Below are 16861 nucleotides of genomic sequence, written 5' to 3' on the forward strand. Positions count from 1 at the left end.
CATCACCGACGGCTCCAACGAAGCTTCAATGCAACTCTAGCGAAGCTCCATTGCAACACCGGCGCCGAAATGAAGCGGGGATGTAGAAAATATGTCGGCCAAGATCTCATCACGACCGTACATCAGGCACTCGCAGCACCGCACTTTCCCTTCCGTGGGTTGCAGCAACTTATGGCAGCAGCACGCAGTGAGTCGCAGCTCCGGTGGCCAGCTCGTAGCTCCGGTGGCCGCCGGCCAGGTTGAGGTCATGGAGAAAGACAAGCGGGGAAGAAGGCAGAGGTAGGAGAAAGAAAAAGGGGAATTTTCCAGACGAGCAACGCGGGAGAAAAGGCGCCTGGAGATAAGGGAGAGCGACGGCCGGTGCGTGGGCCTGGACACGTGGCACTCGTTGGACGAAGATGAATTTCCCAGAAAATCATCCGGGTGATTTGAACTCTTTTCCTTTTTGTATTGTTTTGGACGCGTGGCACGCATTGGACGCTGATGAATTTCCCAAAAAATCATCCGGGTGATTTGAACTTTTTTTCCTTTTTGTATTGTTTTGGGTCAAAATTTGGGGTTTCATCCCAGAAGCAAAAACAGTCCATAATAAAATCTGAAAAAAAAATAAATAAAACTCTTCTTCTTCCCGTCGCAGTAGGCAAAATCCCAACAAATCCCTGCCTCGTCATATTTCACTCTCTCGTCCCTTAGAACGGTTTTCTTTAGGAAACCAGATAAGACCGAACAAGAAAATCAGTCTATTTGGGCTCGGTCATTGGTTTGGACAGAGGCAAAGTTCTGTTCTCCCATTGGCAAACACGGATTTCCCAAAAACCCAAAGTACAATCACTGAAGCACACACATACGCACGTTTACATGCACAGGATTACATGCAAATTCTTCCTCTTTTATTCTGCCACCCTTTATTGGAATCCGGTGCCTACGAAAGGCTCTATACTACTATTACAAGAACATGATCCAGGGGGCCACGAAGCACTGTCATGTTACACACCCAATAGAGATTCTCTGGCATGTTCGTTTCTTGCACATTTGTCAGATCTCACTGAAGGAACTGATAGTCCGGAAACCATGATTCGCAGGAAGCGGTGCATTCCCCGGGCGAATGGAGATTATTACCTCGAAACCTGAAGATATACAATAAAAATCAAAGTTTACTCCTAATAGATAAGATATTTCAACATATACAATAAAATCGATGTTTACTCCTTAATGAATACTCCTTCCTTTCACTATTATAAGACGTTTTGGATATTTCAATATGGACTATATATAGATTGAAACGAGTGAACAAACACACTAAACGTGTCTATATACATCTGATTTAGAAAAAAGTTAGAACATCTTATAATAGTGAACGGAGGAAGTGCTATCTTAGCCAGTGAGTGCGCACACACGCCAGGAAAGTGTGAACACTCCAGAAGACAAAACTATGATTTGTCCACAAATATCCTAGTATTGCGGAGTGGAACTAGCCTAGACATACCTGCACTCTTTGCTGCAACGGCTTCTTGCAACACATCTGTGATGAATAAGATTTGAGACGGATTATCCACCCCAAGTGATTGCGAGATCTCAAAATAACTCCTTGCTTCTCTTTTGTTTCTGTGTACGAGTGAGAGAGAATCGTAATTCCATATTCACTTTTGAAAGGACAAATAGAACAAGAAATCCAAAGCTTACCCGGTTGTGGTGTCGAAAAAACCACACAGAAATTGCCGCAGATCACCATAAGATGTATGTCCAAATAGTAGCCTCTGTGCCTCTCTACTGCCACTGGAGTATATGTAAACCTGTTGGAAAGCATATATAATATTTTATGAAGTCGGACACTACACAGGAATACATACACAAGACAAAATATACTTGAAACTACAATCCTGGCTATATTTTAAGCTAACATTCACATTCTAAGACCATGTCATAGGACTAAACTAACATATAGTTATTACATGTATCACTATTTCTTCTTCACTCCTTTTTACTTTACTCTCCTTTAAGTATAACAGAGCTCGGTTACATCTACCATGTTCAACTAATACAAATATAGATCCTTCTGTTCTATCAGAAAACCATTTCTGTGCTTCTCCATGCTTTACTACATTTAGTAGGACTTTTGACAACCTAGCAGCCGAAAAAACAATTTGATTTCTCAGTATGGTGAAGGACTGAGGATTCCGTAGCATCATTCTGCTTTATTCAAACCGGTACTGCTTACATGCATCAGTCCTTCTGCACATGAAAGTACAACAGACCGTTGAGCAACTGAATGTTTAATGACCATCTCAATGGTTGGGCACGTTGCAGAAGTACACTATTTTTCTGTGAATGATTTACAGAGTTCTGTTATGGGCATTGTTCTTGATACTTTAGCTCAGGAGTCAACTTGCTGACCTAAATCACTCGGTTACGAAGTATGAAAAATAAACACATCCGATGACAATCCAATTTTATGCCTCGAAGGTCTAATTGACATTTCAGAAGAGTCAAATGGATACATACCTTCATACCCTGAGATTGCCAGTTCTTAAGTGCCTCGGGAACATCCTCAAAAACAACTCCTTGCAGTTCTTTCCTTTCAAACCCAGTCCTCCATATATGCCCCTGGAATTAGCCAATAGAACATAACTCCATCAAATGAAAAGATATATGTTTCCAGCTCTGGAACGGAAAATGAAAGGTACCTGAAGTTGTTTCAATGATGTAATCTTCCGGTCTGCTTTGATCATTGCTTCAACATTAGCAACTAAAGAACTGATAACCTCTTCTTTGCCAGCATAATCCGGTGCAACTGGAGCAGCCCCAACAACTCCGGTTCTCAGGTCTTCTTCGATCTGAATAATTGGTCACTAGTCTGTTAGAACTCGAGTAAAACAAATTAATTTGTGCAAGGAAATCAAATACTATATGCTAGTACTATCAAGTTCGATTTCTGGATGCTCCAAGAGCTAGCTTCACAGGACACATTAAATTCCTTTACCATAACTTACTTGGATGCGTAAAAGTTTGATGTCTTCTTTGGTTTCCTCGGATTCGTATGTAGAAGTCAGATGCTTCCGCACATTATCACGGGCATAAGGAAACATAACATCAGTCACAAATGATATTGGCGTTGTTGTTCCTTCGATGTCAAGTACAACACAATGCTGCAATGAACAAACAGTGTGAGTACTGGTATTCAAGAAATAAATCAAACAGTTAGGTTGCCCAGACACGGCAACCACAAACCAGTTAAGGAAACACACGAGTAATAATATACTGTATAGTATCCTATTTGCTCAGAGGGTTTAGGGGGGGGGGGGGGGGTAGCTGCAACGATGTTACATAGTGCAGAAGTTGTCCCATGTATTTTTTTCAAGTGTTTGAATTAATTTACATTACGTAATTTAAGTTAAGTGTATTGGAAACAAAATTGATAGAGATATTTGTTGTGGATATTTTACATGGATTCTAAATCTTTATGTGGGTAGACCAAACTTGATATGGAAGGAATCTATAAAGAGAGATATGAAGGACTGGACGAACTATCCATGGACAGGGGTGCCTGGAAGTTAGCTATCCATGTGCCAGAACCATGAGTTGTTTCCGAGATCTTATGGGTTTCAGCTCTAGCCTATCCCAACTTGTTTGGGACTAAAGGCTTTGTCGTTGTTGTTGTCTAAATTTTTATCCCAGATATTTTGGAGTTCAATTCATGTTTTTCTAAACCATTTGCATTTTCCAGGAATTGAGAGACTTCTTTTTTTGTTTTGTTTTGCAAAATAGAGCCTACTGGCATTGGCCAACGCACTAGCGAGCTGGTCAGATCCGGGTAGGACCTGCGATGAATCACTATTTGCACCATTGGCACTCAGTGTGCATTTTCATACTTTTAGGACTCACTTGACACACTTAGAATACTTTTAGGGCCTCCAATAGATTTTACTCTTGAATCTGACAAAGATGGTACAGTCACATGTCAGAGAAAGAGAACTATGAGACTGGGCTGCAGCTTGGGCTAGATGATGAGCTAGGCTGGTTACTTGAGTAGTTTGGGCTGAAGGAGGAAAAAACAACTACTTACTTACTTACGAAGCCTTTGATCCCAAACAAGTTGGGGTAGGCTAGATATGAAACCCTTTCACAAGGACTTCCCAGGAGGTCACCCATCCTAGTACTACTCTCGCCCAAATGGGTTTCATACCCAAAAGACTGGCTAGTTTTTACGTTGGCTCGCCAAGCCTATCACAACCCTTAGATATGAAACTCTTTCACAAGGACTTCCCAGGAGGTCACCCATCCTAGTACTACTCTCGCTCAAATCGGTTTCATACCTATGGGACTGGCTAGTTTTTACGTTGACTCGCCAAGCCTATCACAACCCTCCTCCTTTACCCGGGCTTGGGACCGGCTATGCCTAGAAGACATAGGCGGAGGAAAAAACAACTAGTTGAGAAAAATTCTTGATCAAATTCATACAACCCAGAAGTAATGTGCAGAACCACAATAAATATCTCCACAACATTATTTCGATTGGACAAATGTTCCAATATATGGATTCAACTCAAATTAACTCAAAACACTTTGAATTTGTTCAATAATATATATGGGACTATTTTGCACTAAGTAACATCCTTGCAACTGAAAAACAAAACTTAGAAAAAACAGGATATTACAACTGCTGTTGTCCATGGTACAATGATCTACAAGTACATTGATCTATGAGTACTACAAAACGAGATCGAATTCACAAATTACTGGGAAAAATGAACAGACCTTTGATGATTTGGCTGTATGACATCCATTAGGAACCCCAGGACTTGCAACACTACGCAATCTTTTGGCACTGTTTATTGGACCATGCTCAGGAGTTGTCCAGTCAATCCCTAACTGATACATCTTGATGGCAGCATCAAAAAGATAATGATAGCATTCAGCCTGAAGAAAAGCAAGACCATAAAATGTACTGAATACCTGCCCTCGCATAAATCCCAGGAACCATAAGAATTATTCCTCAACACAGCACACAAAAACTATGTCGCAAAACTCTCATAAAAAAGAAGAATAAACTATCCGTCTACTAAACAAGAGGGCTAAATGATGGGGGATTTGATGATTTGCCCCACTTTACAAGGGGTTTGATGATTTGCCCTTTGATTGTCTCAATGACAGTGGCCCCGGGCCCCACCTGGTAGCCTCTCAGGGGGGGGGGGGCAAATGATCAAATGGAGAAGTAAAGTGGGGCAAAAGATCCAATTTTCCGCTAAATGATACCCTGGAGAATTTATTTGAGTTCTGCATATGTATAATCTAGATTGGATAAAACATATAGTTGACTAAATTTCAGAAAGTTTGGATGCAAATCATAAAATGATCTTTATAAAAGTAAAGAAGGGGTAGCATGTGGAGATATATCATAGATCTAAGAAATTATACCGAACGAACTGATAACTTAAAATAAAGAGACGAAGAGACAATGAGAGGAAATGAATAAGCGCCCACACCTGAAAACTGGTGCAGAAACCAAAGTCATGGAAATAAAGCATACCTGTGTCTTGGCATTAATCCAGGAGTCACCCCACACATAAATTCCATGGTTCCGTACCAGGACAGCAGTTGCCTTAGGGTATGCTGCAATCTGTAATAACTTAGCGTCAAGTGCTACTAGATCCAACCAAAATATTTCTTATAAACTAATCTCATTGTACTAATATTCTTTGCCGTTGCCAAAACTCTCCATGGTACAAAGGAATTAATCATGCCCTTTAATCAGCTTGATTATAGGGTAATGACTAAATGATCAGATGAATGAGATGATGCTATTGATTATTTTGCATATAGACATATTTATCAGTACAAATTCAAGAGAACTATAAAGCTAAAAGCTAATAGAAGGTTGTATTTGCACCTATAGACTGGATTTCCAGGAATCTGAAATGATGGAAACTTGAAACAAAGGGCACTAGTGGCATACCGCTTCAGCTAGAGAGTCTGTGAGCTCATACTCATAAGGAGTATTTTCAATTATGGGAATTACCAATTCATCAGTGTACCCATGACCTTTGATTCCTTTAATCATTTCCATATGTGTCATCTGCAGTAAGATCAGCAGAGCAGTATATGGTCACAAATATAGCAATTCATTTAGTATCAGATAGCAATGGACTTAATTAACCTGAGAGATATGTAAAACAGGATCAACAACAAAGCCTTTAGTCCCAAACAAGTTGGGGTAGGCTAGTGGTGAAACCCATAAGATCTCGCAACCAACTCATGGTTCTGGCACATGGATAGCAAGCTTCCACGCACCCCTGTGCATGGCTAGTTCTCTGAAGATACTCCAGTCCTTCAGATCCCTCTTTACGGACTCCTCCCATGTCAAGTTCGGTCTACCCCGACCTCTCTTGACATTATCGGCACGCTTTAGCCGTCCGCTATGCACTGGCGCTTCTGGAGGCCTGCGCTGAATATGCCCAAACCATCTCAGACGATGTTGGACAAGCCTATAGTACCACACATGTCACTGGTCTTGAAAGCTCTGTCACTATAGTTTTGTCCTGAATCTTGGCGTGAACCTCATTAACCAAACAATGGGTGTTGGGTTGAGAAAAGGACAGACCCAGTGCATAGAAGCTCCCACACAAGGTGGGGTCTGGGCCTCTGGGGAGGGATTATAAGAACCTAGTCTTACCCCTGCGAAGTACAATACAAAGAGGCTGGTTCAAACCCAGGACCTCTTGGCACAAGTGGGGTTGAGACACTACAACAATTTGAAGAAGTCCGCAACTGCATCTCAAGGTTCTTTGATGGGCATAAAGAAATAATCTGGAGAATCCCTAATCCAATTAAAGGAGGATTATAGTTACATGTCACTCAACGAAAGAAATATAATGGAGAGTTGCCCAAAATGAGCACTAAAGACTTTCCGAGAAATCTCCTAGGTGATGATCAGTAGCTGGTTCGAGAGGATGATCAGCCACACTGGGAATGAGACCCGGCCCAGACTCCTGTGGAAATTAGCAGTGGGGGAACTTGATATTGCAACCTACATGTCGCGTACACCATGCAACATGTTGAGTACGGTAGTATATATATTTAAATTTCAGATATGCCAGCATGGCAAGTATTCTTCACTATTCCTAATTGACTTTCAAGGCAAATAGCTATATTTAGTTGCGCATTCTCATGCAGGACGAAACATATCACACACATTCCACCATAAGAGTTTCAAATCAATGCATCAACCATACACATTTCTAAATGTTAAACTCCACGGCGTGCACAACTTAGGGGGTCTGTATAAGATCAGTCTGTATCACTGATCCAAATAGTGGATGCATATTTGTATGTCACTGGTAGACCAATTCTACACATAGAGAAATTTTGCAACTCTTTGTGCTAGTGTTCATGATTTTCTGGCGTGATGTTTTTGCATGACAAAAGAGGAATGTGGGGACAAAGCATCAGTCCAGATTACTGAATCACTACGCTAACCAGCAGCACAGCACAGGCTAATAATCCTTGAAGTGTATATACGATGGAGATGAAAATATGGAAAGTATAAATGACTATCCTTTCACAATTGATCAGAATTAGAAGGTGTCCATGATGTGATTTTCACTTTTATAATAAGGATTGTATTGCATAAGGATAAAGAAGTCCCTATCTTAGCATTAATCAGACATGATGTGTTTAAGTTTTGAACTTGCATTCGCAGTAAGCACTGCAGGAAAATGTTATGGAAACACAAAGGAGACTTTGTGAATTAGCTAAATTCCATGGGAAATATAAAAAAGACTAGGAGGATTCACCCTGAACTCCTTTGCACCAGGATTGATCATTGTTGCTATGCAAGTCTCCATGCCATGGCTATGAATCACAGCTCCAGCTCCTCGCATTAGATAAGACTGTAAAAACATCAAGGAAATTAGACCACACGTAAAGGAATCTGAAACAATAGAAAACATAAAACAAAGGAAACATGACGACCTTCATGAACAGAGGTGCACAGTCTGAACACTTTGGATGCTTGTGTGGCCATGGCTTTGCTACTGGTGCAGATATCACCTTGCCCTCTGCTGACATCACGTACATGTCCTCTGCCACCATCCTCTCCTTCTGCACGCCTACACCAGATAAACAACTCATGTTATCAGCTCTCCCACTGATATTTCTTAGACCCAAAAATTAACCTCCAACGTCAGGCTCAGTACAAGCAGAGTATCTGGTACAAAATCACGCTTTCTTTTGGAATTAAGACACTGCATATCATTCCTATTGTCAACTCAATTTAACACAACAAACTTCATATTTGACGTTATTCTATAAGCATGTCAAAGATGATATTTTGAAGAAAAAAGATCAGTTGACAGCTTTTGTCGGTGACTTTTTTTGGGCAATGCTCAAGGCAGTTCAAAAGTAGTCATTTTAAAGATATACTCCCTCCGTCCCAAAATAAGTGACTCAACTTTAGTACAAAGTTAGTACAAACTTGAGTCACTTATTTTGGGACAGAGGGAGTACTGTGTTGTCGTCGTCGAGACAACAGGAGATTAGGTGTATCTCTTAACCCGTAGTTACGACACAAATTAAGCAAGTAGGGTGGCCTTACAGCGAAGGTCGCCGTACACTAGACAAAATGACACTTCAATGTTTTTTTAAAAGGTTTAGTCTTCTTGACGGAGCGCGACCTAGTCATGTGTCAGGAAAGCACCGAGGGAGGCTTGATCGTCGACTTGGGCCATACAGGACTTCCCAAGGTCTCCAAATTTCCCTTCCTCGACATCGGTCCAAGTCGTTCGGGACTCTGAATTTTAGCTATTCCCACAACATACTTAATAATCATAGGTATCTTCAGAGTGCAGCCATGCAAAAGAACTTCCAATACATCATGCACTCATGCTTGAATCGCAACGAGGTATAAGAATGATAATATGCGTTCAAAACTGTGGACTATAAGTCCATACATGGAACATATATAGCTTCATGAAAATTAGAACAGCGGTTCTATGCTTTCCCACTGTGTTTTTGCACAAATTCCAGAGCACTAGTGCTTAGTTATAGCCGAGGGCAAATTAGTCACAGTTATCCTATGTTACATAGTTAGAACCTGCTTCCAAGCCTACGTTATGGGCTTGGGACTTGGGAGCAGCGGTGGTGTACATGGCCAGCGGCATTGTGGCATCAAAGACAACCATTACAATCACGGTCGTATGTTACTTCTGATCTGCTACCATCAGTCGAGTAATGCACAAGATGGATCTGGACAGCACGAAGACATGATCGGACCAAGGTTCCGTCGCGTAGTTGTGCAAGCAAGCAGTTGACATCGTTCAGCTCGTCACTGGCAATGCAAACCCTAGTAGGCGGCCTCTCAGCCAGTGTGGATGCTGTGACTGAAACGGCAACAACAACAGTGAGGGATTTAATTACAAAGCCCTTGGTGACCGTGTAGGTACACACGGGTGCATTCTTCCGTCTCCTGTACATCCGTCTGACGACGAATGCAACCCAAGGTGAGGTGTTATTATCGTTAGTCAGGTCATTGCTGTGGTATGTGCAGTTGAAATGGATATTGACTAATCCCAAAACCACCATTCCTTAAATAAAACCGGTGAGATTAGTCCCTTAAACCCCAACCTTTGGTTTGCTTTAAAGTTTGTATCAATAATTTACCAGACAACATAGAAGCACTCCTCTGAAAATTATCATTGGATAGGCCTTTTTCTCTTGAACTCGCACCAAAACATGCCTTATTTGTATTAGGAAAAACGCCTCACAATGGTACAAAAGCTACACAGGCACTGTAGGTGGTGGGACCAAAAACAGCAAAACCCAACTCTAAGCTAACACCCTAAAGGGTAAAAACACAAAACCAAATTGACCTTCTCAAATACTAATGCAAATTTTTCTATGTGGTGTCTGATGTTGAGGCATATCTTCTAGCATCTTAAAATTCCATTAAAATTACTTGGTCTTCCCAGCTTTGGACTTGCTCATTCTTGCTTGCCCATTTTATGTCTTTAAACAAACTATATTAAGAATGGTTGCAGGCTAATCTCCTCATTTGGCTAAACAGCGTTCAGCCAAATGAGTATGTATATGTGTGTGTGATAGCATCTACTACACCAGGAATATCAATGAACCCCATTGTTGCAATTGCTCAGGCTACCCTATTTTAGCTGTAGGTCTATTTCTTAGTTCAAGATCCCTCTTAGTCTTACTACAACAACAACAACAACAACAACAAAGCCTTTAGTCCCAAACAAGTTGGGGTAGGCTAGAGGTGAAACCCATAAGATCTCGCAACCAACTCATGGCTCTGGCACATGGATAGCAAGCTTCCACGCACCCCTGTCCATAGCTAGCTCTTTGTCGATACTCCAATCCTTCAGGTCTCTCTTAACGGACTCCTCTCATGTCAAAATCGGTCGACCCCGCCCTCTCTTGACATTCTCCGCACGCTTTAGCCGTCCGCTATGCACTGGAGCTTCTGGAGGCCTGCGCTGAATATGCCCAAACCATCTCAAACGATGTTGGACAAGCTTCTCCTCAATTGGTGCTACCCCAACTCTATCTCGTATATCATCATTCCGGACTCGATCCTTCCTCGTGTGGCCACACATCCATCTCAACATACGCATCTCCGCCACACCTAACTGTTGAACATGTCGCCTTTTAGTCGGCCAACACTCCGCGCCATACAACATTGCGGGTCGAACCGCCGTCCTGTAGAACTTGCCTTTTAGCTTTTGTGGCACTCTCTTGTCACAGAGAATGCCAGAAGCTTGGCGCCACTTCATCCATCCGGCTTTGATTCGATGGTTCACATCTTCATCAATACCCCCATCCTCCTGCAACATTGACCCCAAATACCGAAAGGTGTCCTTCCGAGGTACCACCTGGCCATCAAGGCTAACCTCCTCCTCCTCACAGCTAGTAGTACTGAAACCGCACATCATGTACTCGGTTTTAGTTCTACTAAGCCTAAACCCTTTCGATTCCAAGGTTTGTCTCCATAACTCTAACTTCCTATTTACCCCCATCCGACTATCGTCAACTAGCACCACATCATCCGCAAAGAGCATACACCATGGGATATCTCCTTGTATACCCCTTGTGACCTCATCCATCACCAATGCAAAAAGATAAGGGCTCAAAGCTGACCCCTGATGCAGTCCTATCTTAATCGGGAAGTCATCGGTGTCGACATCACTTGTTCGAACACTTGTCACAACATTATTGTACATGTCCTTGATGAGGGTAATGTACTTTGCTGGGACTTTGTGTTTCTCCAAGGCCCACCACATGACATTCCGCGGTATCTTATCATAGGCCTTCTCCAAGTCAATGAACACCATATGCAAGTCCTTCTTATGCTCCCTATATCTCTCCATAAGTTGTCGTACCAAGAAAATGGCTTCCATGGTCGACCTCCGAGGCATGAAACCAAACTGATTTTTGGTCACGCTTGTCATTCTTCTTAAGCGGTGCTCAATGACTCTCTCCCATAGCTTCATTGTATGGCTCATCAGCTTAATTCCACGGTAATTAGTACAACTCTGAACATCCCCCTTGTTCTTGAAGATTGGTACTAATATACTCCGTCTCCATTCTTCTGGCATCTTGTTTGCCCGAAAAATGAGGTTGAAAAGCTTGGTTAGCCATACTATCGCTACGTCCCCGAGACCTTTCCACACCTCAATGGGGATACAATCAGGGCCCATCGCCTTGCCTCCTTTCATCCTTTTTAAAGCCTCCTTCACCTCAGACTCCTGGATGCGCCGCACAAAACGCATGCTGGTCTCATCAAAGGAGTCATTCAGTTCAATGGTAGAACTCTCATTCTCCCCATTGAACAGCTTGTCGAAGTACTCCCGCCATCTATGCTTAATCTCTTCGTCCTTCACCAAGAGTTGGCCTGCTCCGTCCTTGATGCATTTGACTTGGCCAATATCCCTCGTCTTCCTCTCCCGGATCTTAGCCATCTTATAGATGTCCCTTTCACCTTCCTTCGTGCCTAACCGTTGGTAGAGGTCCTCATATGCCCGACCCCTTGCTTCACCAACAGCTCGCTTTGCGGCCTTCTTCGCCATCTTGTACTTCTCTATGTTGTCTGCACTCCTATCCAGGTATAGGCGTCTGAAGCAATCTTTCTTCTCTTTAAGCGCCTTCTGGACATCATCATTCCACCACCAGGTATCGTTATCTTCGCTTCTCCTTCCCCTGGACACTCCAAACTCCTCTGAGGCCACCTTACGAATGTAAGTCGCCATCTTCATCCACACATTGTCCGCATCCCCTCCTTCCTCCCAAGGGCCCTCCTTAAATACCCTCTCCTTGAACACCTGAGCTACCTCCCCCTTGAGCTTCCACCACTTCGTTCTAGCGACCTTGGCACGCTTATCCCGCTGGACACGAATCCGAAAGCGGAAGTCAGCAACCACCAACTTATGCTGGGGTACAACACTCTCCCCAGGTATCACCTTACAGTCTCTGTTTTCGAGTCGTTCGACTAGTCGCGACTAGTCGACGACTAGTCGATGAGTCGCTGCTCCAGGTTCGACTCAAACTCTCGACTCGACTCCTGGCATGAGTCGAGCGACTCGAGCGACTAGTCTCGACTAGTCACGACTAGTCGCTCTTTCTGGGTCGAGCGACTCACTTAAATTGAGCCCAACTGTTATATGGGCCGGCCCATCTCCCCTGGAAACCTAGATCGATCATCCCCCACCCCCTCCCCCGATCGAACCCTCTCCAGCCGCCACCCCTGGTTGCCCCTGCTGCTGTTTTGCTCCTCCCCTCCTATGGTGTGCTCCTCCCCTCCTCCCCTGCTACTGTGCTCCTCCCCTCCCCTGGTTGTTGTTCCTGCTGTTGTGCTCCTCCCCTCCTCCCCTGGTTGATGTGGCTGCTGGTGTGCCCCTCCCCTTGTTGCTGCTGCTGCTGTTGAGCACTTGTGCTCCTCCCCTGGCTGCTGCTTAACTCAGGTCGACTCGTCGCCATGTCGACTCATCGACCATGAGTCTAGACTAGTCTAGACTAGTCTAGAGTCGCCCCCCCTGAGCGACTCGTCGACTCATCGACTCGAAAACATTGCTTACAGTCTAGGCACGCACGCCTATCTTCTCTTCTCGAGAGGATGAAATCAATCTGGCTAGAGTGTTGGCCACTACTAAAAGTCACCAGATGTGATTCTCTCTTTCTAAAGAGGGTGTTAGCTACAATCATGTTGTAGGCTAGAGCAAAGCTTAAGACATCTTCTCCTTCTTGATTCCTGATGCCATAGCCAAAGCCCCCATGCGCCCCTTCAAAACCTGTGTTAGATGTACCCACGTGGCCATTGAGGTCTCCTCCTATGAAGAGCTTCTCACCAATCGGTACACTCCTAACCATGTCTTCCAAGCCTTCCCAGAACTCCCTCTTGGTGTTCTCATTGTGGCCTACTTGCGGGGCATATGCGCTGATAACATTGAGAACCAAGTCCTCAGCTACCAGCTTGACCAGGATAATCCGGTCCCCACGTCTCCTGACGTCTACCACTCCATACTTGAGGCTCTTGTTGATCAAGATGCCTACGCCATTTCTGTTTGCAGCCGTCCCCGTGTACCACAGCTTGAAGCCGGTATCCTCCACCTCCTTTGCCTTCTATCCTCTCCATTTGGTTTCTTGGACGCAAAGGATATCAACACCTCTCCTCACTGCTGCATCAACTAGCTCCCGAAGCTTCCCTGTCAGAGACCCTACGTTCCAGCTACCTAAGCGAATCCTCCTAGGCTCGGCTAGCTTCCTTACCCTTCGCACTCGTCGAGTCAAATGCGAAGACCCTTGCTCATTTTCCACTACATCCGGGCGCCGATGTAGCGCGCCACTAAGGATGCGACGACCCGATCCTCGCTCACTTGCCACCGTATCCGGATCAAGATACGGCGCGCCACTTGGGGGGTGACGGCCCGGCCCTTGCCCATTTTCCACCACACCCGGGTTCCGATGTGGCGCGTCGCTGAGAGGGTTACGCCCCAACGAAAATCTTTTGGGTTTCATCTCCATAAGAGTGGCTGAGTTTTTACGTTGGCTCGCCAAGCCTATCACAACCCTCCTCCTTTACCCGGGCTTGGGACCGGCTATGTTGAGACAACATAGGCGGAGTTCCCTCTTAGTCTTACTAACTGGAATAAAATAATTAGTAGATCTGTTCACGGGGCATTGCTCCGTCAGGCTTTCAATTGTATTAGAAAAAAGAACATCACAATGGTACAAAAGCTACACGGCCACTGTAGGTGGTGAGACCAAAAAGAGCAAAACCCAACTCTAAACTAAAAAACATAAAACAAAATTGACCTTCTCAAATACTAATGCAAATTTTCCTATGTGGTGTCTGATTTTGAGGAATATCTCACTTCTAGTCTCTTAAATTCAAATTATAATTAGTTGGTCTTTGGACTTGCTCATTCTTGCTTGCCCATTTCATGTCTTTCAACAAACCATTAGGAAAGGTTGCAGGATAATCTCCTCATTTTGGCTAAACAGCATTCAGCCTAAAGTTCTCCTGAATACGCCAATGCCTATTATCAAACTAGACAACAATGATGTTGTGATATCTGAATCTCAATGTCCACCATTATACAGCTTCGTCTGCCTATCAAATAGCCACCTAACCTTCCAAATGCCTATGTCCAGCCAAGCTGATCAGCTATGTTATGCAGTTGACTTGCCTTGCCTTGCACAAGAGCTATAACGCTAACTACTCCTATGTCTAACAGGCTCGAGTACCACCAAGCCCATCAGGCCATCATTAAACTACGTACGGCGGATAATCGTAGAAATCAATTTTCAGTTAGCCATTTCAGCAATGTGGACAATGATTGCAAGCTAGTAACTGGGCAAGTCAGTGACGACAAGAGAGAAGATCGGTTGAACGATCGCACACCCACACTCGTCAAAAGTGCACTTCACCCAGCAAGCGCAACCTCGATTGAAAGGCTGGAGATTCGCAACATCCAGCAAGCGCAACATCCACCTCTGGTCCCTTACCGACTGGAGATTCGCAACCCGGTTTGACAATTCATCGAACGGGTTCGTTGCGAGCCGGGAGAGCGGAAGCAGGGAACAGAAGTGGGGAGCGCATGAGTTAGTTACCGGACGGGGACATGACGATGAGCTGCTGCGCGAGGGGCACATCGGGGTCGTTGGCCTTGACGGTGATGCTGCCGCCGGTGCCGGTGACCCACCCCTGCAGGTAGAAGTGGCGGCAGAGCTCCGCCACCAGCTCCCGCGCCTCCCTCACAGCGTCGCCCGCCAGGTACGCCTCCGAGGCCATCGCCTCCGCCGCCGCAGACTCTGCACCACCGGTCGACATGGCTCCCGTGTCGCTCCCTTCTCCTCCTCCTCTGGAGAGTGGGGACGATGGACTCGAGTGGTGTGCTTCTGTGTGACGGAGTGTTTGGTCTTACTTATGCTCCGATAATCGGCGGCTCGATTAGTGCCTTCTGTTACTCTGATTAGCAGGAAACTGGGTTTTTTTATTGATTTTTTATTCTATATCGATGAGATGCGTTTCTGGTGGTTCACGGGACGGGAATAATCAGGGAGGGGAATAAACGCTTTCTTGTCATCGGTACTCTGATTTTTCGCACACCCACTTCGCGGGTGTGTTCGTCGCGGAAGGGGCTCGCATGTCAGTGGGTAAAAATTGGCAGGTAAGGAAACATCCGGTAAATTTGGACGGGATGGTCCTGGGAACTTAAATCTGCTTCGGAGTTCGGACCGGCGCTTGTGGCAGGTGAGGTCGGGCGGCGTATTTCGTGATGGTCACCAACTCATTTTATTTCTTTTATTTTATTATTATTAGGGTATCTCCAAAGCCAACCCCAGTATTTAAACCTCTATAAAGCAACAGGGAGCGGACAATTGAACGTCAGAGATCTAGATACACGTGGGTGCGCGAGGGCGACGCTAACACAATTTTTTCCAAGCAATTGCGAATGGAAGAAGAGTCAAGAATTTCATCCCAAAAGTCAAATTGGGGAGCGAGATTGTGACCGAACAGGAACGAAAAGAACAAATCTTCTTGGAGGCCTTTCAGAACCTGCTAGGAACTGCGCAAGCAAGACAGCACACACTTGATCTAGGCTATTTGGGAATGGAGGAATTAGATCTGGCAGATTTAGATGTGCCTTTCACTGAAGAGGAAGTTTGGCAAGTGATCAAGGAGATGCACCCGGATTGTGCTCCTGGACCGAACGGACTCACGACTGCATTCTATCAACACACTTGGCAGATCATCAAATGCGACACCATGGATGCGCTATCGAAGCTCGCTGCGGGTGATAATCGAGGATTCGCTAAGCTAAACAGAGCACTCATCGTGCTCATACCTAAGAAGGCAGACGCCATTGAAGTGGGAGATTATAGGCCGATAAGCTTGCCACATGGCTTCTCTAAGCCAACAGAGTGCGAGGACACATGCCCAATCTGGTCAGAGCCAACCAATCGGCATTCATCAAAGGGAGGAATCTACATGATAACTATCTGCTTATGAGGCAAGTGGCAATGAAAATTCATGCAAGAAAGAATCCGGGTGTGTTCCTGAAGCTAGATATCACACGTGCTTTTGACTCGAGAGCGAAGGGGTTTCGAAGCACTCGTCTGAATTGGATGGCCATCTTGTTGCGGACCGCCAATACGAAAGTGTTGGTGAACGGGTCACCAGGGTGAAGGATTTGGCACGCCAAGGGTCTGCGGCAGGGTGACCCTGTCTCCCCATTGTTGTTCGTTATTGCGGTGGAGGCGCTCTCAGCGATTATCACAAGAGCTCTACAAGTGGGGGTACCGAGTAGCTACACGGGAATATCGGCCTTGCAAATATTATCAATCTACGCGGATG

At 44.7% G+C, this 16861-nt stretch overlaps 1 protein-coding gene across 1 annotated transcript; it reads right to left on the bottom strand.

Annotated features, from left to right (window-relative positions):
* Window positions 1–757: 757 nt before the first annotated feature.
* Window positions 758–15469, bottom strand: LOC123110845 (probable bifunctional methylthioribulose-1-phosphate dehydratase/enolase-phosphatase E1). The gene is made up of 12 exons (XM_044531467.1): window positions 15115–15469; window positions 7969–8105; window positions 7791–7886; window positions 5954–6073; window positions 5528–5617; window positions 4756–4917; window positions 2991–3146; window positions 2685–2834; window positions 2503–2604; window positions 1684–1793; window positions 1487–1605; window positions 758–1127 (listed from the first exon to the last, which is right to left on the bottom strand). The coding sequence occupies exons 1-12, from the start codon at window positions 15332–15334 to the stop codon at window positions 1036–1038; spliced, it is 1554 nt and encodes a 517-aa protein (XP_044387402.1). The 5' UTR covers window positions 15335–15469; the 3' UTR covers window positions 758–1035.
* Window positions 15470–16861: the final 1392 nt, after the last annotated feature.

Source organism: Triticum aestivum, chromosome 5B (assembly GCF_018294505.1).
Source record: "Triticum aestivum cultivar Chinese Spring chromosome 5B, IWGSC CS RefSeq v2.1, whole genome shotgun sequence".
Taxonomy (NCBI): Eukaryota; Viridiplantae; Streptophyta; class Magnoliopsida; order Poales; family Poaceae; genus Triticum; species Triticum aestivum.

Excerpts from the sequence above, each read along its gene's own strand:
- LOC123110845 (XM_044531467.1), bottom strand. The coding sequence starts at position 15,334 with ATGTCGACCGGTGGTGCAGAGTCTGCGGCGGCGGAGGCGATGGCCTCG. Across the intron at positions 7,887-7,968 it reads GTGCACCTCTGTTCATGAAG|TCTTATCTAATGCGAGGAGC; the intron begins GTCGTCATGTTT and ends ATGTTTTTACAG. Across the intron at positions 5,618-5,953 it reads CAGACTCTCTAGCTGAAGCG|ATTGCAGCATACCCTAAGGC; the intron begins GTATGCCACTAG and ends AAGTTATTACAG.